General features: G+C 43.3%; 2 protein-coding genes across 2 annotated transcripts; one reads left to right on the forward strand and one right to left on the reverse strand.

Annotated features, from left to right (window-relative positions):
* Nucleotides 1-153: 153 nt before the first annotated feature.
* fbxo46 (F-box protein 46) lies at nt 154-11,670 on the reverse strand. The gene is made up of 3 exons (XM_063907934.1): nt 11,302-11,670; nt 4,332-4,973; nt 154-3,635 (listed from the first exon to the last, which is right to left on the reverse strand). The coding sequence occupies exons 2-3, from the start codon at nt 4,824-4,826 to the stop codon at nt 1,893-1,895; spliced, it is 2,238 nt and encodes a 745-aa protein (XP_063764004.1). The 5' UTR covers nt 4,827-4,973; nt 11,302-11,670; the 3' UTR covers nt 154-1,892.
* A 2,368-nt stretch (nt 11,671-14,038) lies between these two features.
* On the forward strand, nt 14,039-25,999 carry coq8b (coenzyme Q8B). The gene is made up of 16 exons (XM_063907822.1): nt 14,039-14,219; nt 15,100-15,278; nt 15,429-15,579; nt 15,671-15,876; nt 16,526-16,592; nt 17,316-17,390; nt 17,725-17,838; nt 17,918-18,003; nt 18,652-18,792; nt 18,884-18,965; nt 20,570-20,663; nt 22,015-22,156; nt 23,768-23,875; nt 23,982-24,047; nt 24,226-24,312; nt 25,374-25,999. Coding segments are annotated over exons 1-16 (1,926 nt in total). The 5' UTR covers nt 14,039-14,218; the 3' UTR covers nt 25,701-25,999.
* The last annotated feature ends 160 nt before the right edge of the window (nt 26,000-26,159 follow it).

The following is a 26,159-nucleotide window of genomic DNA, read 5'->3' on the forward strand; positions in this document are numbered from 1 at the left end:
CATAATTCTCTGGAAACTAGTTTTTTTGGAGGGTGGACGCTGCATTACTACTGATCAGGACACATTATTTAGTCAATCACTGTTAAACTGAAAGCCTGCACTTGTTGCAGGCCTCATATTAACGTATCAAACACCACACGGACCAGGTTGCGATTCAGATTTCCAGTTTTAATCATCACTTCTGTTTTTATTTAAGCAGATATTTCCCATTAGCATTGTAAATGTCTGGAACCTACAGAGTTCTCCCATGAATACCCGGTCGTCTGCCCACCTCCATGCACAGTTTCAGCATCATTCAAGTCCTTTAAACGTCCAGTCTGTCAGCTAGCAGGGGTTTTACAGCAAGGGAAAGAGGGGGGAGAGAAGGGGAGGGTTTTTCCAAGAATTAATAGTCAGAAGCATCACCAGGCACTGTTCATCGTACTCTCCCACACACAGAGTGATGGGTGGATCCAGTGGAGCTGGATCGAGTCTGAGATCTGGCCACCTACAGGGTCCTGTGCTACTCCCAAAACTCCTCATCATACGTGAGGTTTCTGACGCCTCAATTTCCTGCAAGGGGAGGGGGGTAAGAGGTAGGGGGGCTTTTAAGGCTGGAAGCTGGTGTGGAGAGTTTCTGTGGTAGTTGGTTTCACCCGCTTCGAAGCGTGGATGACGGCTTTGGAAAACACTGACCTCGGCCGCGATGGGAGGACGGGAAAGAGAGGCGGGGGACAAAGATGGAGTATTAAAAAAAAACATCTTTGCAGGAGGATGACAGACTTCATACGGGGAGAACACAGTCCTCAAGAATAAAAGCAAACCCAACAGCAAACATCTCACACACACACACACACACACACACACACACACACACACACACACACACACACACACACACACACACACACACACACACACACACACACACACACACACACACACACACACACACACACACACACACACACACACACACACACACACACACACACACACACACACACACACACACACACACACACACACACACACACACACACACAAAATGGCAAACAAAGCAAGTCAATCAAACCATACAAAGTGACATCAAGTTTCTCTTTTTGAATCCCATTCAATCCCACTGGTCTTTATCTCCCATAATATTCTCTGTAAACCAGAAGGAGCTCCTCTTTTATGGCTGGTCAGCAAGGTCAGGGTCCGCTCTGAAACAACGGCGGGAACTGTGCCCGCCGCTCAACCGATGGCTATTTCAGTAATAATAACAACAACGTCAGTGACACAGGCAAATGATTTCAGCAGCATTATCAGGGGATAATCGAACATAGTACACCATTACAGCACATTCAGAGAAGTAGAAACGCATGGACAGGTACAAATGGCGTCTTGTACAACGGAGAAGTCAAGTTTGCTTTATACAATCACATTTCCAGAGCGGCGCTGCACATTCCTCCACTTTTTTTTTACATCTGCAGCTCATCTCCTCGAAGCACCGCTGTACAGCTCACACGTGGTACTACACAGAACACACAACGAGGATTTGGGAACAGGAAGCAGGCTCTAGGGCGATACATTTCTATGCGTCACTGTATGGATGCTAATCTCAATCAAATACACTGCAAAGAGTTTCCACGTGAAGGACCTTCAAACGGCCGCGTGTGAGGCAGAGTTAGACAGACACCCGGATGAGTTAGAGGCAGAAAGAGAGGGCTGACGGAGGGGACCCCAACCCTGGTTTTTTTAAAGAAAGTGCCACTGGAGGAGAGGGATTCTGGCAGGGCTTGAAAGACAAAAAGGCAAGGAGAGTGATACACCTCTCTTCCTTCGTTACCGCTTCACTCACAGGCCAGGAGTGCTGGAGCAAAAAGAAAATATTCCTGGAGTGCTGAGAGTACTCCCCCCCCCCCCTTTCTCTACCTGGCCTCCTCCCTCCTGTCCTCCCTCTTGGTGCGAATGGGCTGCGAGCCGTCGGCCGGCTGCTGGACCCAGTTGTTATCGTGGAGCCCGACCCGGCAGCCCGGTGTGTCCTTGTCCGTCCGCCGGCAGCACATCCAGTATGAGCGTCCGTAAGGCAGGTCGTGGTGGTAAGGTTTGGGGTGCCAGCGACATAAAGAGACATCCCCGCGCTCATACTGCCGCTTGCACTGCTTGCAGGGGTCCTCCCGGTACAGAGGGTCCTGGTTCCAGCGCGAGTCCACCGCCCGGACCCCGTACGTCTCGATCAGCACCTTGAAGTAGTGGCAGGTGCACTTGAGGGCGGCCAGCGAGCGTGTGGGCAGGTAGCCGAAGATGTTCACCATGATGTGGTCGGGCAGCAGCAGCATGTACTGCCGCGGCTCCAGGAGGCGCTGGATCTGGAAGCGGATCTCCAGGAAGTCGTGGGACACGTGGCGGTAGAGGCGACACAGCGAGGGGTCCGAGCAGTCGTCCGTGACCCCGGGAGAATCCGGTCGCTCCCCAGAGCCGACGGACACCCCGGGCCCGCTGTTGTTGTTCGCACAGTCTAAAGAGCAAATCCCCGACCCGCCGCCGGGGCTGGTTCCTTTTACATCCTCCTCTGGACCCCGCGGAGGCTGCAGGAAGAAGAGCTGACCAGGAGGGGGGTCGTCTGATGAAGGGTCTGTGGAGCCGCCCCCCCCGCTGGGCAGAGCGAAACACACGGTCTCCTCCTGCACGTTCTCAGTACTGTCTTTGCCGTAAAACACACACTGGTCTACTGCGCCCGTCACCACCACCTCCACGTGGAAGCCCGTCACCCGCTCCCTCCCCATCCCCGCGGACTTCTTGTCCTCCTGGGTGGGGTCCGGGCTGCCGCAGGTCGGCCTGTCCGGGTGATGGAGGTCTCCGTCTGGTTTGGGGGCGGCGGTGGTGGCGGCCAGCAGCAGACTGCCGGGGTCTCTGGAGGAGGGGCTGACCAGCTGGTAGAGGTCGCAGGTGATCTTCTCTTTGGCCCGGGCGGCGGCCTGGCTGCCCCCCCCACCACAGCTCATGAACATGCAGCGGGACCTGCCGGCCGGCTCCAGCTGGGATCGGGGATCCAGGTTCGACACGCGGAAAGCTATTCGGACCTCGCCGTGACTGTGACTGGGGGGCGGAGGGGGGGATGCAACGCCAGACTCCCCTCCTCTCCGACGCTCACTCTCTGGATTTGAGTCTGTTTCGCGTCCCAGATGGAGCCGGTTCTCCTGGTTCTGGGACTCAAAGTGCGCTATGGCCTGGGCCACCCTCAGGGACTCCTGCTGCTCCTCCAGCTCCTGGTCCGTCTGGATGGGGGACGATGACTCCTGGGGGTCTTTGGAGGGCTGGCCGTTTGAACCGTCCGACACGAACACGATGGGACTGGGGTCGGACACCGTGCCCCGCAGGAGAGTGTGCTGGTGTGGGGGGGTGTTCGGAGACTGACTCCCGTGGACAGCGACGATCCCCTGGAGGGCCATGGCCGTCCTCTGCTCCACCAGGGCCACCATTTCTGCCACCGACAGCAGGTCCGTCTCGCTCACCCCCCCTATAGGGGGCTCGTCGGGGCTCGGAGGGGAGAGGGGGCAGTCATGGCTGAGGTTGAGCTCTGAGGCCTGCGAGCGAGTCGGAGGGTCGTATGAGGAACACCGTCTTCTTCTCTTGGCTTTACTGCAGTCCGTCGCCCAGTTACCTTTCACCTGGGGAGGGGGAGATAATTAATATGTGTTAAAATCACCAAAACAAACTAAAACCTGAGGATGCACCTTACATGTACAAACTTATATTAAGCTGAATAGCTTTTACTGACTTAACTGGTGCAGTTCCTACACCCTCCCATACAGCAGGGGGCGCTATGTACCCTTAAGGGTAGGTTTGCATCCGATAACAAACACAGAGGAAAGAAAACATGATTATTATCTGTATAATAGATGTTTTTTCACATGTTTTTCAGATGTATTATACTACAAAAATGTTTTAAATAATATGAATATGAAAAGTAAGAACTGTTCTTTGTTTTTCTTGCTTTTGTCAAGGATGTCAATTCAATTCGGGGAAGTCAGAGCTGTAAAATATTAATTTACTTTATGTTGTCCTGCTTTGTTGGTCCTCAGTTTTTGCAGAAACTAGATTATGAACCTTTTTATAATGCAAAACTGTGAAATGACTCGTTATCTTTCCTGAATCGGACCGGAGAACCCAGCCATTCATTGTGATGTATCTGTATGTTGACAATAATGCATCGTTCCTCTTTTTGGTAAAAACAGCCCTTTTTAATATCATGTGCACAATATCTACCGTGTACCTATGGTCCCTGAGCTCCTCCAACACCGCAACATATTACAAAAGGACAAAATAATAAAATAGAAATAATAAAACTAAAAAGTGCTGTGTACCTTCATGGCGCTGGGGCGGGGCTGGCCGGCACCGCTGAACTGGTGAGCCACAAAGAAGGCGATCTTCTCCTTGGTGTTCCCCGGCTTGATGACGTACCAGGTGTCCAACAGCACGCGCCCATCCTCCATCTGGGACCCAGAGGAGGGCGGCGACGTAGGGGCCGAGGAGGGCAGAGGGGCCTGGCTCTGTGTCATGGAGCTCTCCGGTTCGGGGGGAGTGTTCTCCTCCCCGGCATCCTCCGCCTCTCCATCCTCCACACCCACTATGATCCCTCCATCTTCACCTCCATCCACGCTCCTCCTGGCCCCCGGGGAGGGCTCAGCCTTGCAGAGGGAGGGAGTCCCCGTCCCGCCGCCGCCGCCTCCTCCTCCTCCTCCTCCTCCTCCTCCTCCCCCGCTGCCCCCTGAGCCTGGGCTCCTAGCTTTGTTCTGGGAGTAGGTGCCAAAGGGGCGAGGGCACCACAGGCGGATGTGGGAGAAGGTGTCACGGTCCATCAGGATACGGACCACCGGGACATGTCGGTGTCTACGCTGGCCAGCAAATACCCAGAACCAGAGCTCTCATGGTGGGGGTCCAGGCGCAGTGCCAACCTGACGGGCACTGGGTGCAGCCGAGGTCAGCAGCGACCCGGAGCATGCACCCTGCAGCGAGAGGAAGGGGAAGGATGAGAGTGGGGAACAGGTGGGGGGAAAGAAAAGAGAGAGACAGTTAAACAGTGTTCTTTTATTTCATTCTTTGGTAATGTGTTTTTATTTTGGCCTCGCTCGAGTTATATAATAGTTGTGTGAGGTCTTTCAAAAGAAAAATTCTAAATTGAGTGATTTACTAGGGGGCTTTTTTCTTTATAAGCTATTTATAAAGGTGTCTGTCCTTCCCCTTCAGCCAATTGTACCTTGTCTGAATTAATATTGAAGTAGTAGATAAAAGAGAAGAGTTTGTACAGCATCAATCCTCAATAGAGCCGGCATCAGTTCAGGTAATCAATGCCCAAATGTGGCCTGGAGGTACCAAAAAAGCTGTTCACTTTGTGCAGCAGCAGTGCTCTACACTGGAGATAACATACATATATAAATATATATATTGTGGTACTACTAACTGAACAACTGGCCAGCTACTTTATCCAAATTCAATTAGCCGTTACATTCACTCCCGTACACTCTGATCATCTCCCAGCTTTAGAGCGTCTCAATCAAATTAAAGGGATTGCATTTCAGGTTTAGTGTCTGCGGCCGGCACATGAAAGGGATGAAGGATGGATCACAAATGGACTCGCCCCTCTCTCCCCCCTGCTCCTCTCCTGCATCTCAGTGCTTCAAAGAGGACTTGCTTAATAGGAGGCAACACAGGGAGGAGCATGCGGACATATGTGGACCTATTTTTAGCTCACAGCAGGAGGGGGTGGGTAGTAGTGAAACTGCTGTAGTCGTCATGCCTGTCCTCACCCCTTTTCTCCCTGCCAAAGAGCCGATGCTACAGGCTGGAGGGGAGGCGGAGGGAAGGGGGGGAGGGTTTTCAGTCCTACCGGCATGCTTCTGCAGCTCCGGCAGCTGTAGGCGCTGCCAGGAACGTGCCGGAGAACTTAAGGAGAGGAACAAGTGGCGATGGAACAACATGTTTGGCTCGCTGCTGATCTGAACGCCGGCCAACAGCCTGACATTTCTTTTTCATATCAACTTCCAACGACTCTTAACAGAGCATTTCACACTTTAGATTAGTTCCAACAAGCTCAGACCAGATCAGTATGACACGACTGCAGGTCAGGACAAAAGCAAGTCAATCAAATTAAAACAATTATAAACACAAGGCCTTGACAAACATATTATTGGCAAGTATTTTGATAATCATTACTTATTTTTCATGGTAGAAAACACTATCTCAACCAAGATGAACATTTTAAAGTATTGTTGACCTAATAAATCCAGGCCATTGTTAGATTTATGTAGAAAATATCTGCTAAATAATTCAGAAAAATGAACCAGCCACTCAAATGTTTACATAGTTCGATATAAACATGTGTTATATTCTCCCAGAAGTTGGTATATCTTGCACACATGACTGTCAGACATCTAGCGGTTAGCATCATGTGAAAAGGCTGTATAATGACTAAATGTTGAGAACAAAAAGTAAACATCGCTGTGGAACAACTTGTCCTTATAAATGTCAACCAACAATTCAGCTTCAGCTTTCTTTAGTGTCTCTTCAACTCTACAGGTCCAGACATGCAGCCAGACAGAGCTTCATTTGAAAAGAAAACATCTATCGGTATGATTGATCCGCTTCCTCTTACGCAGTATGATACATCTTTGAATGTGGCAGCAACTTGATGTGCATGTACAAATAGCAAAACCCCAAGTAAAATGGGCTTTAATGGCTGTTGCAAAGATTCCCCAGGTGTTAGGGTTGGGAATATGTCCGCAGGGTGTGTTTTGAGTGGACAATAAAGCCAGTATTGCTGCACTTAAAACCTCCCACAGTCCTTCAGATGAACTTGTTGCATAACACAACGTTTATGACGGAGCTTATTTTGCAAATATATATTTGTTTCTCTTTTGTCAATAAAAGCAGCCTGCTTTACATTTTGGCCACCCGACTTCAACGGCTGGACACGGCGGAGCCTCCCTGCCTCTGAATTGGTGGTGCTTTGTACATTTGGACTAATGGAATGGCTCAGAGAAGTGCAAAACGCTAACACCGCCCACACAGTGTGCTGAACCAATTCAAACGCTTCCTCCGTAATCACATAGCAACAACTCGCCAAGAGCCGGCAGATTATACTGTTCCCAGAAAAAAAACTGCTGAACCTTTTTTTTTTTTTAACCCTTTCTCTTTATGTCCCATTCTGAATCTCTCTGTCTACTTAACCACTTTTATTCTCTACTTCCTCTCCATCCACTCCTCTCTCCCCCTCCCCACTCGCGGCATCATGTAATCCATCTCTCATAACAGATTGGATGGTATTATAAGAGAGAGATGGTCTGCCCACCGCAGCACTTCAGTACAAAGTCACACACATACTGTACACACAGATAACCAGCCACTTTAACAAACTACAGATCAGCAATGATTAGCCTGATGTGGTCCTGTGAATTGGGGATTGTGAGAAGAGAGACCATGTTCACACAATAGAGCAGATGCATCAAAAAAACTGTCTTCATCAAAAACTGTAACTTAAAAAAATACATTTTGATAATCAAGTTGTCGTTTTACTATACATACGTACAATGTGTTGGATCGTAGCCAATAGCAGCGTGAGTGTTACATAGGGAGTCCAATGGAGGCGTTTCAGGCAGTGGGGTGAGTGTCTGGGAGAGAAACTCCCTCTGGAGGGTACACATATTTTAGCCTTTGCAGACCATTTAGATGCACAAACACCTATACAACACCCTACAGGAAAGGGAAACCCCAGGTAAAGCATAATAGGGCCCCTTTGAGTAAATATCTCTGGGTCTGAACTGTCAAAACAAAAGGGTTTATTTACTTCAACTTATTTTATCAACCAATTGATAAATCTATATCAATATTTAAAATGACCATAAATTGCACCCCTATTTTCTTGTAAAAAAAAGACAGCGTGTTTTGGAATGGTCCAGCCTCTACACTGAATACCTTGCTGCTCCTCAGATGGTCAGCCAAAGCAGAATCGTGCAGTCCAGCCAACATTTGGCAAGCAGAGGAGCATTTACAGCCAGGTTACTGCTGCCGCTCAGCAGGTTCAAACTCCACTGTCAACTCCTGCTCTCTATGATCATCTGTCTCAGCTCCACACGCAATTCAACTGACTCATGCATGCTTTTTAGTTTCTATTGCCACATGACGAAGATTTATAAATGTCTTGACAGCCTCTATAATAACCAAGGTGAAGAGCAAAGTCATTGAGACCATCAGAACATTAAATGGCCGTTCAGCCTGTAATCGTTTTTTATACTTTATCATTTTGTGTAAAAATGCTCAAACCCTGAAAGGCATAATCTAGTAGTATACATCTTTATTTTCAGGACAAACTAAGCTATCAGTATATGTAGGCTGCAAGGGTGTCACATCAGTATCGAAATAAAGACAATCTAAAAACTAATCAGAAATTGAAACTAACAGAAATGTATTCACGCAGAGAACATTATGGCTTCACCTGACAACCAAGATTGCCCTGTAATAAAGACCTTCTTATGCTTCCCAGTGCATTTTGTAATGCAATATTTCTTATTCAGAAGATCTAATCACCAAAGAAACATTCAACAGCTTGTGTTCACCACAAATGTGCTCAGAGGATCTGTTGGAAATGAGCCTTATAGCATTAAAAATGACTAATCAACTAAATAGATCTAATCAACGAGGAGGAGACAACCCGTCTGACAAAATAAACACAAAGCTCAATCACAACGATTCTCGAGTGGGATCTGCTTCTGCTGGTAAATAAACATTAGTGATAATAGAGATTTGATGACATCTTGAAATGAAAGGAACTAAGCTTCACTGGGCAGGGATGTACCATGGTTTTGGAAAAGCTGCTGGGGTGTGGTAAATAAGAAACGTCATGGTTAAAAACAGACACTTCAATAGATATTTAGAAATGATTATGGACATAAAAAGGTGTATTACTGAAAGACGTAGCTCTCACATCCACATACAGTTGCATTTCTAATTCAGTTTCCAGTACTCCACATCACTACCAAAGAGTCCCTTTAAGTTAGTACTAGCTTCTTCCTTTTTTCTCTTAATTTGAAATGGTGTTCTGCAAATTAAGGCTTGGGTTTGGTTTTAAGCTTTCTGCATAAACCTAATCCTTCAAATCCCGTCCAAGCGCAGAAGCAGCCAGCAGCACCAACACGACAGAAACACCACATAAATACTACAGAATCACTACAGTGCATCATAGGTACCGAGGCTGTTTGAACCATAACTGTCGCCACGCTCTTCTGTATTTATTTCGACACATACAGAACTAAGTGTAGGCAGAAGTTAAGACATAAACCTGGATGACCAGGGTATGCCGTGATGGTGCCACTAAGCTTTTATAACAGGAGGTATACTGAATAAGTCAAATCAGCAGATTTGTTGGTCTCAAATGAAAAGAGCAGCAACCAGACTCTAGAATTGACTCGGCATACATCTTGTCAATAGTACAGAGTAAATCATTCTTCATCTATCAGAAAGATTGTGAAGTATTTTAGCAAAACATGTCTACATACACCTATTTCTCCCTCAATGTTCTGTCAGAGTGCTATACTACACAAGGTTCACAAATATCTATCCTGCTCTGCATAGAAAGACATTCCCAAGACTTAAAATCTGAATTTCTGCTGGACTGGATCATTTCCCTATCCAAATCACGAGCAGTTTCGCTGGCACTCTCACCGGGATAGTAGTTTCACTGTGGCAGTAGTAGGTGCGTGTAGTTCAGAACACACAGTATACCACATCCTCATTAAAAGGCCAATTTAAGATTTGACAAGTTGGATTACCAAAAGAACAATTTACTACTTGTGATTTCTAAGGCTGCAGAAAAGTCAGCCTGCTAAAACACAAAGCAGTCACCCCAAATCAACCCCCCTCTTACTATCCTTCAGCCCTCCTACACGGTTTTTCACAGCCAGACGACCGAAAGCTGACGAAACATAAAGCATGCCAAAAAGTCTTAGTTCAATCTCCCTCTCTGCATGTGTGCCTGTGAAGACAATGCAACAGAAGCGAGGCCAGCAGGCCGGCTTTGCTGCAAACTGTCAACAGAACAATAGAGCTGAGTGAGAGCATCACTACAGCAGGCTGCTCATGAGGAACATTATTACATTGAGAGGACACCTAGGAAGAGGGGCTGCCTGTCCTGCAGGGCTGTCTGCGTGTTTGTCTCAGCAGCTCTTCTGTAACAACATCATAGTTAGACTTTGATGCAAGCTTTCATCCCGCAATCACAAAGACCACTGTGTCAACACAAGGTTATCACACTTAAACATCCGATCAGAATGAAATGGGCTATTGTTTTACAATAAGGCATAGTGAGAGCTTAATGTGCTACTGTCACAAAAAACTAATTAACTAGTTGTTCATCTTGGCTTATCAATGTGGACGTATACAGCAACTCAGTTGTGCCATGAGATGCACCAATACATTTCCTGAATTGTTAAAACACTCAATATTATGGTAGAGTCTCTCCACCTGTAGTCCTTACTATGATTAAAATAAGGCCTGCAGGTTTTCCATAACCTTAAGAACTAACTGTAACTGAGCCAACTTATCCAATGACTACCAACAAGTGTGGTGACACAAACAGTGGTGTCCGGTAACTAAATACTGTACTTAATTACAATCTTGAGAGACTTGTCCTTTACTTGAGTATTTCCATTTGTTGCTACGTTGTACTTCTAACCCACTACACATCAGAGGCAAAGGGGGCTCTTTTACTGCACTACATTTATTTAATACCTTTAGTTTATTTGCACATTTAGATTAATGATGTGAAACATAATCAGCTCTTAAATCAGACTTTAGTTACACCTGGAGTGAATTCACAATCTACTCTGCAGTATACAAAGTCATTAAAACTAGCTGAACCTTTACCAGCTTTGAGAACACTTGAATGCATCAATCTGCGCAATGACTTATTTTACTTTTGGTACTTTAAGCACATTTTGATTTGACCCAAACACCAAAACATTATATTGTTTAAGCACTAACCACTAGCTGGTTCCCTAACTAGCAAACAGCTAGCCTAATGTCCTGGTAAAACGTGAAAGTAGGATCTCTGATGTTTTTTAAGTCCAATATTATATAACATTAGTAGATCCTGAACAAGTACCCTTCCACTTTCTTTACTAGTTTATATGTATGTTGTTGCAATCAGTTAATACACCCGTCATTAGCTAGCGAGCTTGCTGGTTAGCACAACTTACCTGCAGAATAACATGACAGCGCTGGCTAGCAAGCTAACAAGCTAACAAGGTAGATAATAACATCTTTTTTGTCTAGCATCCTCACCTTAGCAGCGTTAATATCCACACACAGCCTCCTTTACTTGCAAAACAGTCGATGACAAGTGCTGTATTTCCTTCTTGTCCAACCAGTTGGTCTGGTAAAATGCAGGAGTTAACTATCCGTGAAGCTAAAGCTAAGCTAGCGTCGACATTAGCCACCAGCTACTCTCTCTATCAACCTTCTCTAGTGATCTGCTATTGTGCATGTGTCTGCCTGTCAGTCCTCTGAGCAAAGTCTAGCTGCCTTGTTAGGACTCCGAGCAGTCCCTCTCCCACTATCTATTTAGAAGTGACACAAGCCTTTACGGTATGTTCTCGGGGATACCAAAATAATCAGTGTCAAAACGGCAGCAGCAGCAGCAGCAGGAGGAAGGCCATCTTGTTGACAAGCAGCTGCATAAGGCCCGCAGCCAATAGCAGAGCAGAGTCGGTGGTATGCCCATATATGGTGTCCGCACAGGGCCCTCCCTCTGTTGCTGCCTCCTGCACACACACACACACACACACACACACACACACACACACACACACACACACACACACACACACACACACACACACACACACACACACACACACACACACACACACACACTGGACAACAGCGGAATAAAACATCATAAGGTCACTGTGTCAAAGACAGGTGGGGGAATCCATTTAAACTGCCATAAGGAAACTTCGTAGTACAATGATAAGTCATGGATGACCTACTGAACTGCAAAGCAAGCACAGGGGCCAAATATGACTGTTTCACCATCTAAAAACATATCTTTATTCATTACAAGAAATATCATATGAGTACTAACAAAATTAGCATTACGCTGTTGAATAAACACATTTAGAAATAGGAAAAGGAATGCACATTTTAAAACATTTAGAATTGGTCGACATAAAAATGATCAGACACCGAATTTGTTTAATTTTCCTTCTAATTCTTACGTTTTTTGGGGGGGAGTTATCATTTTGCAGTATTAATGCAGTTCTTAATTAAAAATAAAGTCCACAATTGTGTCTCTAATTCTGAATGTCGAATTTCCCCATTGACAAACAAACTAACTAAAGAAATGTGTGTTTTTATTTCTCATTACCTTCAAAGCATATATACAATTATTTTGCACAGTTTTACTTTATATATTACAGTGTCATGGTATACAAAAAATGTCTTATGGTTTTAACTTGAAGTTCATAAATCTTCCCCTGCATAATGTCACCTGAAGGGAATCATCTTGACCAAAAAGAGATGCTGAATGACCGCAAAGAAACTTTAAAAGGACGATGGTGAAAAGCAACTGCAAAGGGCACACAATTACTACAAAAAGGGGGCAAAGCAAAAGTGAATCAACGGGACAAAAGATGCAAAGCAACTGCAGAGACACATTAAGTACATAGTTCTTAAGTAACTTCTTATTAACTAAAATATATGTTATGCCACGATAATGTCACTTTTTTTATTAGAAATGTTAACATCCATCCAGACATGGGAACATTTCAATATTTAAACAATGATGACCTGTTCAAATTCTACATGTGCAGTTTATGGTGCCTCAGAATTGCTGAGCTAGAGTCCAGTTTTGCCCCCTGGTGGGTAAATCCATTTGTGACCACAATTGAAATTTTGAATGTCCTTTTGTGGAGGTCTTCACTCTGTCTGCCTCAGCACATCCTGAAGAATTGTGTTAAATTAGGTCACAACATTTGGCTGAAAAGTGTTTTTTATCATGCTATATTTAGTCTTTTGAACATTGGACTACTTTATTTTAACATTTTGGAAAAAACCATGGCCCATGTACTCAAAGACAAATACAATATGATAGAGAATTACATACTGTATATCAGAAAATACAAGGAGCACAGTCTTTGGTTTTGTCCGGCTGTTTGTGCAGATGTTTGTGCAGATGTATCCTTAACTCAAGCTACATGCTTGCTGTGATCTCCCGCCAATGGCATCGAAATTAAATGTGCAATATAACTCACAAGGGCATCCCTAGATTCAAACCATCTTCCCCTTTCTAAAAAAACAAAACAAAAAACAGAACAAGTGAGACAAAAGGAGAAAGTAAATTTAGAAACCGAGAAGAACTTTTTTATTTATTACTTGCAAATCATGTACTAATACAACGCCATGTGCATGTTTAAAATTGAATTCCCACTGTAACCCCCTTACCCCCCACCCCTCATGTTATTGTGCTGTTCTATTTGTAATGTGTGCGAGCATTGTCCTTGCCTTTATGTATGTCTTTGAAAAGAGTACATAAGAGACAGCTGCTCGGCCCGGTGAAAAAAATATAAATACAATTAAATTAAATAAACTTTAAACTATCAGAACAATTTGTGTGGCTTTTCTCTCAAATTGTATCCTGCCATCATTATTTAACAAAAAGTTGTATTGTTTATTGGTATAAACAGAATGTACATTTTATATATGTTCTTTTAAATCATTATTTTTAAGAAACCTTCAAAATGTTACGTTTTTTTTAGGTATTGGTACCACATATCTGGTATGCTTGTGCTGTTGATGTTTTTTCTGATATCTTTTGTATAATTTACGATTTTCAACAATTAAAAAAAGATCTGAACAGTCTGGTGCAAGCACGTGCATGTAGGCATCACCAAAACGGTGACACCCCTTAATTCCTATTAGAAGCTGTTCCATTTAAATCCCGCCTCATGTCTACTCCAATAGGCCTATTATTGCCAATGTAGATGTCAATCATTTATACTCTGATCTGCTATTGGTTAAATGATTATGCCCCTCCTCCATTCGAATCTGAACTCCGCCTTCTTGCTTAAACTCGCACTGTGGTTGGTTAGCAGTCATGTCAGTCAATGTTGAACTTCCGGGTGGATCTTCGTTGCAAAACACACCAGTGTGTGAAGTGTGCAGTCACCGAGCTAAACCTGGATAAAGTACCTTCAGGAAAAGTGAGTCATTTAAATTGTTAACAAGATCATTTTTAATTAAATAAATTGTTTTTAATGTGGAATAATAAACCTTGTGTAGCAAACTGTTTGGACTTTATCATGCTTCATTCAGCTGACGTAACACAACACTGTTGACACTATGTAACAGGAGCTAGCTAACAAGCTAATTAAACGTAGCCGAGAGCATGTTGTTGCTGTGTTTAATTCTGCAAATGTGTTGTTATATTGTATTTACAAAACTGCAGGTCACTGTTGCACCGTTACTTAAGGGCGACACGTGTTGATGAGGCATTAGCATGTCTTCATACACCCAAGGTTAAACAAATCTGGCAAGGTGAAGAACATAACTAACGTATGACCTATATAATTATATCAGTCTGTCATGTTTCGTAATGCATTCATGGATAATGTGCTTTTCTTGTTAAAGATTTCACATTTTTTTCGTTTTTGGGGGTGTGTCTGGTACTTTGTGTACTTATTCTCAAAGAAGATGCCAGGATTCAAATGCTTAGTTGTCATATGCACAGTAGCTACAGTTTAGTTATGGCAATGCAACGTCAATACATACAACACATTTAAAAATAGTGCAAGTAGAAATAAAATAGTGCATAATTATGTTGCAAGAGCAGTGTGCAATGGATGCAGGAGAAGTGAACTATATGCATGTCAAGTAAAATACTAAAAAGCTAAATAATGTACAGAATGTTGTAAGTGATAAAATGAATGCAGAAGTCAATGTACATAGAATAAGATAAACAAGAACAAAATGTACGATTACATACTGCAGTGGAATAAATACAGCTTATTGTAGAAATAAATACACTTGTGAGATGCAAACAGACCAATGCTATGTACTTATTGTCCTCCTCTCTATTTGTAGTGATGCTATCTGAAGTGCTGCAGGTGCTGCGTGGGGCAGGTAAAGTGGGATCTGCCCTGGTCAACACACAGGGGGAACAGCTTCGGTTGATGGCCTGCAACTCCTCAATGGGAGCCGGGGTCAAAGCGGCTCAGGATGTGGTGGAAGGACTGGTGGGCACCTTTATGGGCGGCAGTGTGGTAAGGGTTCCTGCATAGACCCTGAATGCATCGCTCTGGGTTCTGGGAAGTTGTGATGGGCATTTAAAAATGATCTACCCTTTAAATGTCCAAGCTATGTACATTTTAGTAATTTGCTGACTAACTTTAATAACTCCACTTTTTCTGTAGCAAAAACCAATAACTGAGGACGTGTTTCCGGACGCTGAGGGATGGGAGACTGTGGACCCTGATGAAGCAGCCAAGTGGGCCGTGGGGTCCGAGTTTCCCCCTGACGCTGCGGAGCAAAGCCAGACAGAAGCTGCAGCAGAGATGCCAACAGGTAACGAAATGTTATAAGAGACTCATCATGATCCTCCATGTTCCTGTCATGTATGTAGTCAAACATTGCCCCTCTGCTGTTTCTACCTTAGGAGTTCCTCCTTCTCCAGGTGGAGTTCCTGGTGGGGCAGGCTGGCCGGGACAAAGCGCTCGCTTCCTCCACACCAAGCCCAGCATCCACCGGTACTACTTCCAGACCCGGTCTGTCCACGACACGGTGGTGGCCCGACTCAGCCCAGAGGATATCAAGAAAGCCAGGGAGGCAAAGATGGCCCTGGCCAAACCCGTCAGACAGAAGGTCGGTTAAAGGAAGACGATATTAAGACAATATGAGTTATTGCAGATTATTTATTGAATGGATAAAACTGTTCATTCCTGTAATGCAAACTGGAGAGTATTTATGTTGTCTTTGACTCCAGTCTAGAAAAAGTTGCATATCTTTTCATATAATTTGTACTCGTGTTAATATAACTCACATTTTTTCTGATCATGGGAGGGATTGGCATACGGAAGGTTATGGCTTGGATTGAAGCTATATTCATAATAAATATCTCACCAAATTAAGCTTTAATTGAAGGTGAAATGCAATGCAGAAATGATTAGATGTAGACCTATAGACACATTGTTAACAAGGCCAGATAATGGGGAACTTATCTCTTGTGATGTATTGGTCTTCTCACACCATGGTTAATGTATAGTAGTTGTCTAGTCATACCTGTTCCTGCTGGAAATGAGGCTGTATATTTTGAGTGTCCTCATGTTATGTAATGTATGTCATTTACGGTATGTTGCCCTTTGTGCTGAAGGTTACTGTCTGAAGAGTTTTAACCTTGGTTTGCTTCTTAGTACAAGTCAAGATTCAATCAGCAATGACCAAGAGCAGTTTTAGAAGTGATTTGTAATAAATTCATTAATGTTTTGTGATTATCTGGTGTGTGTCTCCTCAGCTGAGTGACCGGGCCAGAGAGAGGAAGGTTCCAGCCACAAGAATCAGCAGGATGGTTAATTTTGGCGGTAAGAACAAGATACGTTTTTATTATATTGTTTCTATTTTTGCACAGGATAATCTTTCTCCCTGCTGGAAATAATGGACCAGTAATTAGACTCTTAATTACACTTCTTGCCATATTTCCAGACTGCCCACGTTATTCATATGCGGCAAATCTACAGGACAATGTTTTATCATAATTATACCAACGTGAGCTCACATCTCAGGGGGGTTTTCACACCTGCTGGTAAAGGTATCGCCTCTGTAGTATAAGTAGTTACTAGGTTTGTTACAGCGTCAGTATCGTGATGAATGTTTGGCTGCAGGTTATTCAACAGTTTGTCTTTAAACATTCAAATGGGTTTTTGATGAAAATTGGAAGTACTTTGAATCCATATATATGTGGATTTCTATTATTTCTATTTAAAAAACATATTTGTTCTGTAGTCGTTTCTTTTTAATGAAATATACAATGATTCCTTTTTGTTTGTTTGAATGAAATAATGTTTATTTTGTTATCCTGAATTACATTAATTCATAATTAGTTCATTATCTCATTTATCCGACGCCCTATTTCTTTAGACTTTATAAGGGAATGCTTTTGCATTTTAACAAAAGCAATGAGGAGTTTTTTAACTTTCAGTATTTCTCAAGGGTCCGAATATTTTTGGTATCACGCATAAATGTGTCCAGCAGCTGTGTCAAATTAGTGGGATTTATCCAAAATCACGTGTGTCTCCCCGCTGCAGGACTGGCAGTAGGACTGGGAATGGGCGCCATTGCAGAAGTGGCAAAGCAGTCATTTGGAGGAAAACAAAAAGGAGGTAAAGATCCTTCACTGTCCTCTCCTGCCATCCTGTCAGAGAGCTTTTTCTCCAGATCCCTCCGACAGACAGACAGCTGCTCGGCCCCGGTGAAGTTCCTCCTGAGTCGGCACCTGTCAGCCACTGGACAGGCTTTACATCAAAGCTGTTAACAAGGGCTTCACACTCGCTTAATACACGTGTTGAATGATGTACCACTGACATTACAAGCTGTTAACTATTGATTAGTAAGGGCTGTGGCTTAATCACTTACTTAACAGTTTTAAGATACTTGCTGAGAGAAATCTTTAGTGCTCACTGTAAATATCCTTGTGTGTGCTGTCTGTTTTTGTAGACGCCCTGTTGGACTCTCCTCTTTTGTCGGAGGCCAACGCTGAGAGAATAGTGAACACACTCTGTAAAGTCCGTGGAGCTGCTCTGAAGATCGGACAGATGCTCAGCATTCAAGGTAAACACTGGAGCCACGGCATCATCTTCAGTCACAGACGGGGGATTTTTCTGACCGTTTCTCTTATTTCTTCCTCCAGACAACTCCTTCATCAACCCCCAGCTGCAGAGGATCTTTGAGAGGGTCCGGCAGAGCGCAGACTTCATGCCCGCCTGGCAGATGAATGTAAGCAGTAACTGACCCTCATGTCCCTGACTCTTAAAGAGGACATGTTCTGCTCCTTTCTCAGGTTCATATTTGTACTTTGTGCCTTGTTCATAAAACTTTCCTTGAATTTGTCTGATGTCTTGCGTGTCGACTCTTGCCTTTAAGAGTTCCCAAATGTCATTGTCTCTCCAGAAAGATATTTCTTTTGCACCTTTTATGTAAATGACCCGTCCTCCTTCACTTTTTCTTCCCATTTCTTGCATGTTGCAAATAAAAACGGCCTCAAAACATGCACTTCCTCTCCTTGAATTCTCTAGACAGTTCCAGGCACTTTTTAAACATTGGATTACTTAGACATCGCACAGACTACAGTCTTTGAAGGCTAGACGTCCGTAATGTCTAGTTCAACTGATAAACATGTTTTCTTTCTTACCAACAACTCCTCTAGATAATAGCTATATCAATTCATGTTTGCAATGCAATGGTAGAAGGGGTTTAAGTCATCTTGAGGAAGAAGTGAATAGTGTCCCCAAACCCTTACTCCTGCAGAGTTTGCTCCAAAGATGCTTCGATCAAGGTTGTATTTATTTGAGAGGCGGTTCTTGATGTCTGTACGTTTTAAAGGTGAGACCTTATGAGTTAAAACGTTTTTGTCTGATTGTGTAGAAAGTCCTGCAGGACGATCTGGGTCCCAACTGGAGAGACAAGTTATTGTCCTTCGAAGACAAACCGTTTGCTGCAGCCTCCATCGGCCAGGTGCATCATGGGGTGTTGAAAGATGGACGAGAAATCGCCATGAAGATCCAGGTATTCATACACACTCCATTTCTGTCTCCCTCACAACCTCCAGCATCCCCGGTCTGCACTGATGTTGTTTTCTGTTCCTCTGTCCTCACAGTACCCTGGAGTGGCAGAGAGTATCCACAGTGACATAAACAACCTGATGTCGGTGCTGAAAATGAGCGTGGTCCTGCCCGGAGGTACACACACTTCAATATTTCAGTTTTAGTGTTTGGTGATAACTTGCAAACCCGCCTGAGTTTCATTGTCCTCCCACACACACTCTTACTACCGGCAGTTATATTCATTATCCATCAAACTGCGGAGTCGTTTTTTTTTCCTTTTTGGTTTTAACCAGCTTTTGGCTTTGTGCAGTGTGTGTTTTCACCCGGGTTCACAACTTGTCCTCCTCAGTAAAAGAGAGACAGAAGAGATACTCCAAAAAATATCAGAGGCCCTCAAGAGAAGATCTTTATCTTCTTTACAAGTAAAGTTTTAAAGGAAAAGGAGCGTGCATTTGATAAAATCTGCAAGGCTAACTGTTGGCGTCCTGCGTGGGTGTCACATCCTTGTGAATCGCCATCAAGAGGGCAGTGGCATACACAGATGCACAACAGGCGTATGACATTTATGAATGAATGAAAACTGTGTTAATGCAAGCGATTCACCCAAGTTTATACCAGAGTCGGGTTGTGCTATCCAGAGTTTTTTTCTAGAAAGATATACTGGGAGGCGCTAACGTCCCTTCCGGGCAAAATTAGGATTAGAAAATCCTGCATTAGAGCGAAGCCAAAAATAAAAGATCCTTCATGTCTTAAAGCTGCGGAGTCATATATTGCACCTCAAACAACAAATAAATCCAGAGCTCCGGTTTCTTTACTTCCTCTCCAGAAAAAAGGAGAGTAAAAGAAAGGATCAGAAATCTCAGTTTCAGTGTCAGCCTGCTGCCTGCCACTCGTCCCCCGGCAGACCCACCGACATCCATCCCCTATTTATTCTCCGTAAACACAAAGCTGTCTCTGCCGTCTGACCAGACATCTGACACCATCTCATATTTCTGGACTCATTATACCCTTTCTGACCGACAGAGATATTGTTTGCTGGCATCACTTAGAAAAATCTGCATTTTGGTTTGAGGGTGCACGCCGAAAGTAAGAGAACGCAAAACCCCTGTTACCCCTGTTTAGACAGAACCCTGATTTATATCGACTATACTCGATGTACCGTGGCTTGATTGGTTAACCTTAACAGAAATATGGTTTCATTTTCCATGGTGCATCAGCTATATAAGCAATATACCTTCTCCCTTCAGTTGATCAACACAGCAACATGATTTACCAGTTATTGCCTAACCAGTGTTTTGCTGGTTCTTGTTAGCTCTTTATTAAATATACTGGAGTAATACTGAAGCACATGTTGCTAGGCTCTCTGTTTGAGGGTCATCAAATTAGGAAGGGCTTATGTTTTTACTTGGAACAATCTGCAGATGCTCAAGTCTAACTACAGTATTTTCACTATTACACTTTGGACCATAGGTGGTGCTATATATGCAGGTCAAAACTAGGTCCAAACCTACATACTTCAGTCGAGAACATTACATTATTTACCATAACTGCTCTGTTTTTTATGTAGTTATTTGCTATGTACACATCATCACAAAAGGGTAAAAGGTGGAAAGCATGAGAGATGTTTCCACCCTGTTGCTCCTTTCCAGAAACCTCCTTGTTGTGTTTAAAGGCGACAGAGTCGGGATGTTTTATTTAGTTTCCCCCGCTGAGTTTCGCTCTCCTTTATTTTTCCACAGGTCTGTTTGCAGACGACAGCTTAGAGGTTCTTCAGAGGGAGCTGGCATGGGAGTGCGACTACAAGAGGGAAGCCGAGTGTGCCAAGAAGTTCAGGTGGGTTTATGAGGCGTACTGAACCGCAAAGCCTCCCACACTGAACACACCACTGAACTGCACAGAAAGAGAAAACGGCTGTAAAGATAGCTGCATGGTCACCGTAAAATTAGAGGGTTGCTCCTGCTACAAATCTGCATATACTGTATAATGCACGTGTTTGAAATTGCATATGGACGTACTGAGCACTGTGTATTAAATCAAACATGTAGTCAGTCCTGCACAGCCCTCCGAATCCTGCACATTGCACACAAAGCTCCCTCTCATATCTGCACGAATCTCCACTTCTGCACATACTTTTATTTTAACGGATATATCCATATTTCATCTATACTCCATGTGTTAAATATGTGTGAATCTACTTGACTATAAACCTGATTATGATTGAGCATGCCATTAAGGCACGCTAAAGTAAAGCTAAATGAAACGTCCTCTCAGCGTCACCACTATATCAATCAGGAAGTTAATGGTGTGAGCTGCCGTTAAATTAAAATAGTTTTTCATAAATGTAAATCAACTTTACGTCGTACTTGTTTTATTAAAACTAATAAAGGTTTACAAAATGTTTTCTCCAGTGCTTTTTAAATGCGAGTGCCTGCTTCACCTTAAGGGGACTTGCAATTATTCCCTATTATTTCATACAAAAGTTGAATAGTGTAACCGTTTGCCTTGTAGTCTGAAATGAGACTGTATGAAGAACTGCAATGCATTATGGGGCAACTGGGTATGTCCAAAAAAACTCACTTCTCATATAAGATCTTGCTAATGTAGTGTATGTCCACTCATTTCCGACCTACGTAAAATCCAGAAATATTGAGGTTGAACACACACACACACACACACACACACACACACACACACACACACACACACACACACACACACACACACACACACACACACACACACACACACACACACACACACACACAAATATCCTGAGTACTGTTTGGAGGATTTGTAATTCTGTATGTTTTCTATAGATTCTTTTATAGATCTTTTTACCGGGTGTATAGTTTTATTATTTTATTATAATTGTAACTCTTAGAGTGACTTAAAATGCTGCTTTATCAAAACCACTTCCTAATTTTGTATAAATAAAGTATATCTAATGTAATTCACGTCCAAGCGTCTGCTTCTAACTATAATATTACTTTTTTTTCTCATGCAACGACATTGAAGACAGGCTGCTTTTCTAATTCTAATGTAGTTTACTCGTACAGGAACAGCTGCTTTGTGTTATGCCTCAACATTTAATCATTGTTTCTGTTTTAATTTGCACCTTTCTGCTCGTCAGGAATGGTTTGTCTCTAATGTTTGTTTTTCCGGCCCATTTGTGTCCGACCCGCAGGTCCATGCTGGAGGGAAACGATCTGTTCCAGGTCCCAGAGGTGATCGATGAGCTGTCGGGCCGCAGGGTGCTCGCCATGGAGCTCGTCCAGGGAGTCCCTCTGGACCGCTGCGTGGACCTGGACCAGGAGACCAGGAACCAGGTAGGACTCTGCTATTACAGAAGTTAACCACATTTTATTCAAAGGGATGCAGGAAAAATAACTAAATGTGATCTGACTGATGTTGGAGGAATTGATCATATTTGCATCTTTATTCTTACTGTCATTCAAAAATATATACAGTGATCATACTCTGTGTTTTTTAGGAGGGTCTATACCAAATAAATATGCTTTTTTAGGTCTTTAATATACAATTACCTGGCTTTGACATCTCAACAGCTTCACAAAATGTATATAAATTGCATTACAGTGGATTGTTAATTAATAATAATTGCATTAATTGTGTAGCTCTGGTTGTTCTCATATTAGTTAGTCTTCACTAAAGCTAGATCACATCAGAAAACCAGGAAATCTAAACCAATTCATTCAAAGTGACATTACATTTTAGGTCTCCCCCTCCTTTCTGTTTACGTTCATAGCTTCTATCGCAGCTTTTGAGTGACTTAGATGGCCATTACCATAATGGAAACTGAAATGCAAGGGGGAAATGTTGTTATTGTGGTTGTAAAAATGTGATTTATGGTGCTGTCAGATTGCTGCTCCACCGCCCCGGTAATAAAGGTGCAGGATTCCCTCTTTGTGCAGCGGGCGAGCGAGAGAGCAGGCTGTGTTTTCCCTGCAGTGAAAATGTTGTTTTTTGAGCTGAATATGTGATTATGTTAATACATGTTGTGAGTTTTGGCATGGGAAACATCTGTCTTTATCCAAGACACTTTGAATTTTACAGTGTTTTGGATTTATTGGAAATGTTTGGATCACAGGTGTGTGTAACAGACCTACACACCAACCACAGGAATCTTAGCCAACACGGTAAAAATACTTGCATATTAGTGTAGCATCATCTTCATCTGCAGAAATACCGTGTGTAACCAGATTTAGCAATGCAAAAACAGGAAGAACTTCTGCAGGATTCCCATTTGAATGTCATCCTTATGAATAGAGCTATTCTGCTATTCAATAAAACCTTACATTTTGGGAACAGATTAGAGCTAAAACCATTTGAATGACGGTTTATCTGTTTCTCCACGGCGGGCTTTTGTGGAATTTAAATGGAATTGTTGGAGTGTTGTTAAAAGTAAGAAACATGTAAGTCAGGGAATGTGTAAAAGTTGTTTGCCTTTATTATAAAACATTGAGCTAGCTTCCTTCTCTCTCACTGTTAAGGTTAGCTTAAGGCTTGTCTGTGTATTTTCATAGAATAATTGTTACAGGCTGATCATAATTCTCTTTGAATCATCCCCCCTGTTCTACTATTGAGAAATCTGACTAGCAGAAGTATTTTATGGGTATTTCTTATTGAAATCAATGCGTAACATAAAAGTACAGAACAGCTTTTAACATTTACCCAAATAGTAAATGCAACGGTGTAATGACGTCTATGTAAAACAAGCAACTTTAAGCTGAGCATTTCCTGTGAATGACGCATCAGGGATTTTCACGTAGGTTTTCAGTACCTTTTCATACAATTCATCTCCATTCTAAGAACCGTACTCAATAAATCAGCCTATTTTTGGACAAATGTTGTTTTCTTCTCCCTATAGCATCAATATGATAAAACCGACACTAAACACTCCACTCTCCTCCTGACTCCAGATCTGTTACAACATCCTGCAGCTGTGTCTCAGGGAAGTGTTTGAGTTCAGGTTCATGCAGACCGATCCAAACTGGGCCAACTTCTTCTACAACTCGGACACCAACAAGGTAATTCAGCGGGAAATGAATAAGAAATGGGATGCCACGTTGACCAGACTTTTACCGAGAAATCCTCACATGCAGCACAGGAATAACCCTCTCATCCGTCCCGCAGGTTGTTCTGTTGGACTTCGGTGCGTGCAGAGGCTACCCAGAATCCTTTGTAGACGACTACATAGAGGTATGATGAATCTTAAATTATAAGACACCCACACAACACGACTTCTGTGAATAATGAAGCACTCATTCTTACCTGAAGCTTCTTAAATCATCCAAATGCTGCATCGAAAAGGAGCTCTTTAAATATCCATGGTTATCAGATCCATAATATCTTTTTGTGTGTGTGTGTGTGTGTTAAGGTGGTGCACGCAGCGTCCGTGGGCGATCGAGCCACCGTTCTCTCAAAATCGAGGGAACTGAAATTCCTGACAGGCTTCGAGGCCAAGGTAAAGTATTTCAGTCTCTGCTGCTGAGCTCATTTATTTTTGATACGGTTTATGCTCCTCTAGCTTCTCCTATATTTGCGACTCTTCCTACCTCACTTCCCCTCACTTGACGTGGTTCTCCTGTAGCGCGTCTTATGTATGTGTAAGAGGTTGTGATTTCCACCCTGTGGTAAATGTGATGAATAATATTTTGAGTTAGTGCTGTTTTTATCCCTGCTATATATAAAATGTGGTTATTTATAGCTGAGAAAAGCCAGGAAATGAAGAACACTACATGTCGTGCTTTACAAAAAAATATTGATTCTAATTCATTTTCATATAATAATGAAATGATGCACAAAAACAATGAAGCTGAAGATTCAGTATGGTTGCATAGATGTAATTCACACACTTAACGTTATCAAATCATAGTAAATGTTGGACAGAAAAAGAGTTGTCTATAAAAGATGAACTGTTTAAATCATTCTTAACGCAAAAATGGTAAATAAAAAAAAGAAGGTGCTCTTTTCAGCCTCTTAAAATATGGAAATGTCCTGCTTTTTATCAGTTTTATATCAACTGACAGTAAATATCTTTGGGGTTTGGACCTTGAGAAACTTTTAGATTAAGTGATCAATAGAGGAACATTTTGCCTCCAATGGACTCCTGTGTTTACTTCTATAACACAGTGACACCACTATGTAACACTCATGCTTCTATTGGTTATTGCTCCAACACATTGTACGTAATAGGCTAAGGGGCGGGACATCTCTCAGCGATTGACCAATCACAACAGAGTAGGCCAGCTTACCAATCAGAGCAGACCTTTTTTAACTTTAAAGCCTGGAGACATGTCACAGTAGAGGAGCAAAAAATATGAAGCAGAATACATCCTCTTTAAAACCCTCTCCTTGGACCTTGAGAGCCTTGGTAAGGACGCTTTACTGTCTACTTTAAATCTGTTGTTTATTATTTACACATACAGTACATACCATTGTGACAGTTCAACAGCATCAGGAACAAAGAGCGGCAATTACAAAATGTTTCACAGATAAAGTCGTTCTCTCCGTGTTCTCCCCCAGGCCTTCGAGGAGGCCCACGTGGAGGCGGTGATGATCCTCGGGGAAGCCTTTGAGTCGGTGGAGCCGTTCGACTTCGGCAACCAGAGCACCACGCAGCGCATCCAGAGCCTCATCCCCGTCATGCTGCGCCACCGCCTCACCCCCCCGCCCGAGGAGTCCTACTCCCTCCACCGCAAGATGGCCGGCTCCTTCCTCATCTGCTCCAAGCTGAAGGCACGCATATCGTGCAAGGACATGTTCATGGACGTGTACAATGCCCACGCCCAGAGGAAGCTTGCGCAGCAGGAAGCGGCTCAGGCCGGCGCTCAGACGCTCAGCGCTGCGTAAAGACACCGGGGACGCTTCCAGAGAGACAAGACACTGCATCAGACTAACTCCAGCCAATGCAGCATGTTGATGTGTAACATGCTCTAATGAAGGGCCTTACATGTGCTTCTCTCCTTTTTAAAATACTACATGTCACTGAGAATCAGAGCGAGGGGCGTAAAGAACATGTACCTTTCGCTGTATCGCAACGATGACGTTGAATGTGTTGATCGTGATGGTGGAAGTTGTGCTACAACCAATATACGCTGAAACACAAATGGTTATATATCTGATTAAATCTGTATATTAATCGAAGAATTCATTTTGAGGTGTGTGTGTGTGTGTGTGTGTGTGTTTGATCATATTGGCCCTGTCTTTAGTCACAGCAAGCTTCTCGTTTTCACTTCATGGTTTACAAAATCTCCATCTTATGTCTTAAGCCTTGCATTTCCTAGCTAAGTGCTTTCTATATTTAGAATA

Source organism: Eleginops maclovinus, chromosome 18 (assembly GCF_036324505.1).
Source record: "Eleginops maclovinus isolate JMC-PN-2008 ecotype Puerto Natales chromosome 18, JC_Emac_rtc_rv5, whole genome shotgun sequence".
NCBI lineage: Eukaryota > Metazoa > Chordata > Actinopteri > Perciformes > Eleginopidae > Eleginops > Eleginops maclovinus.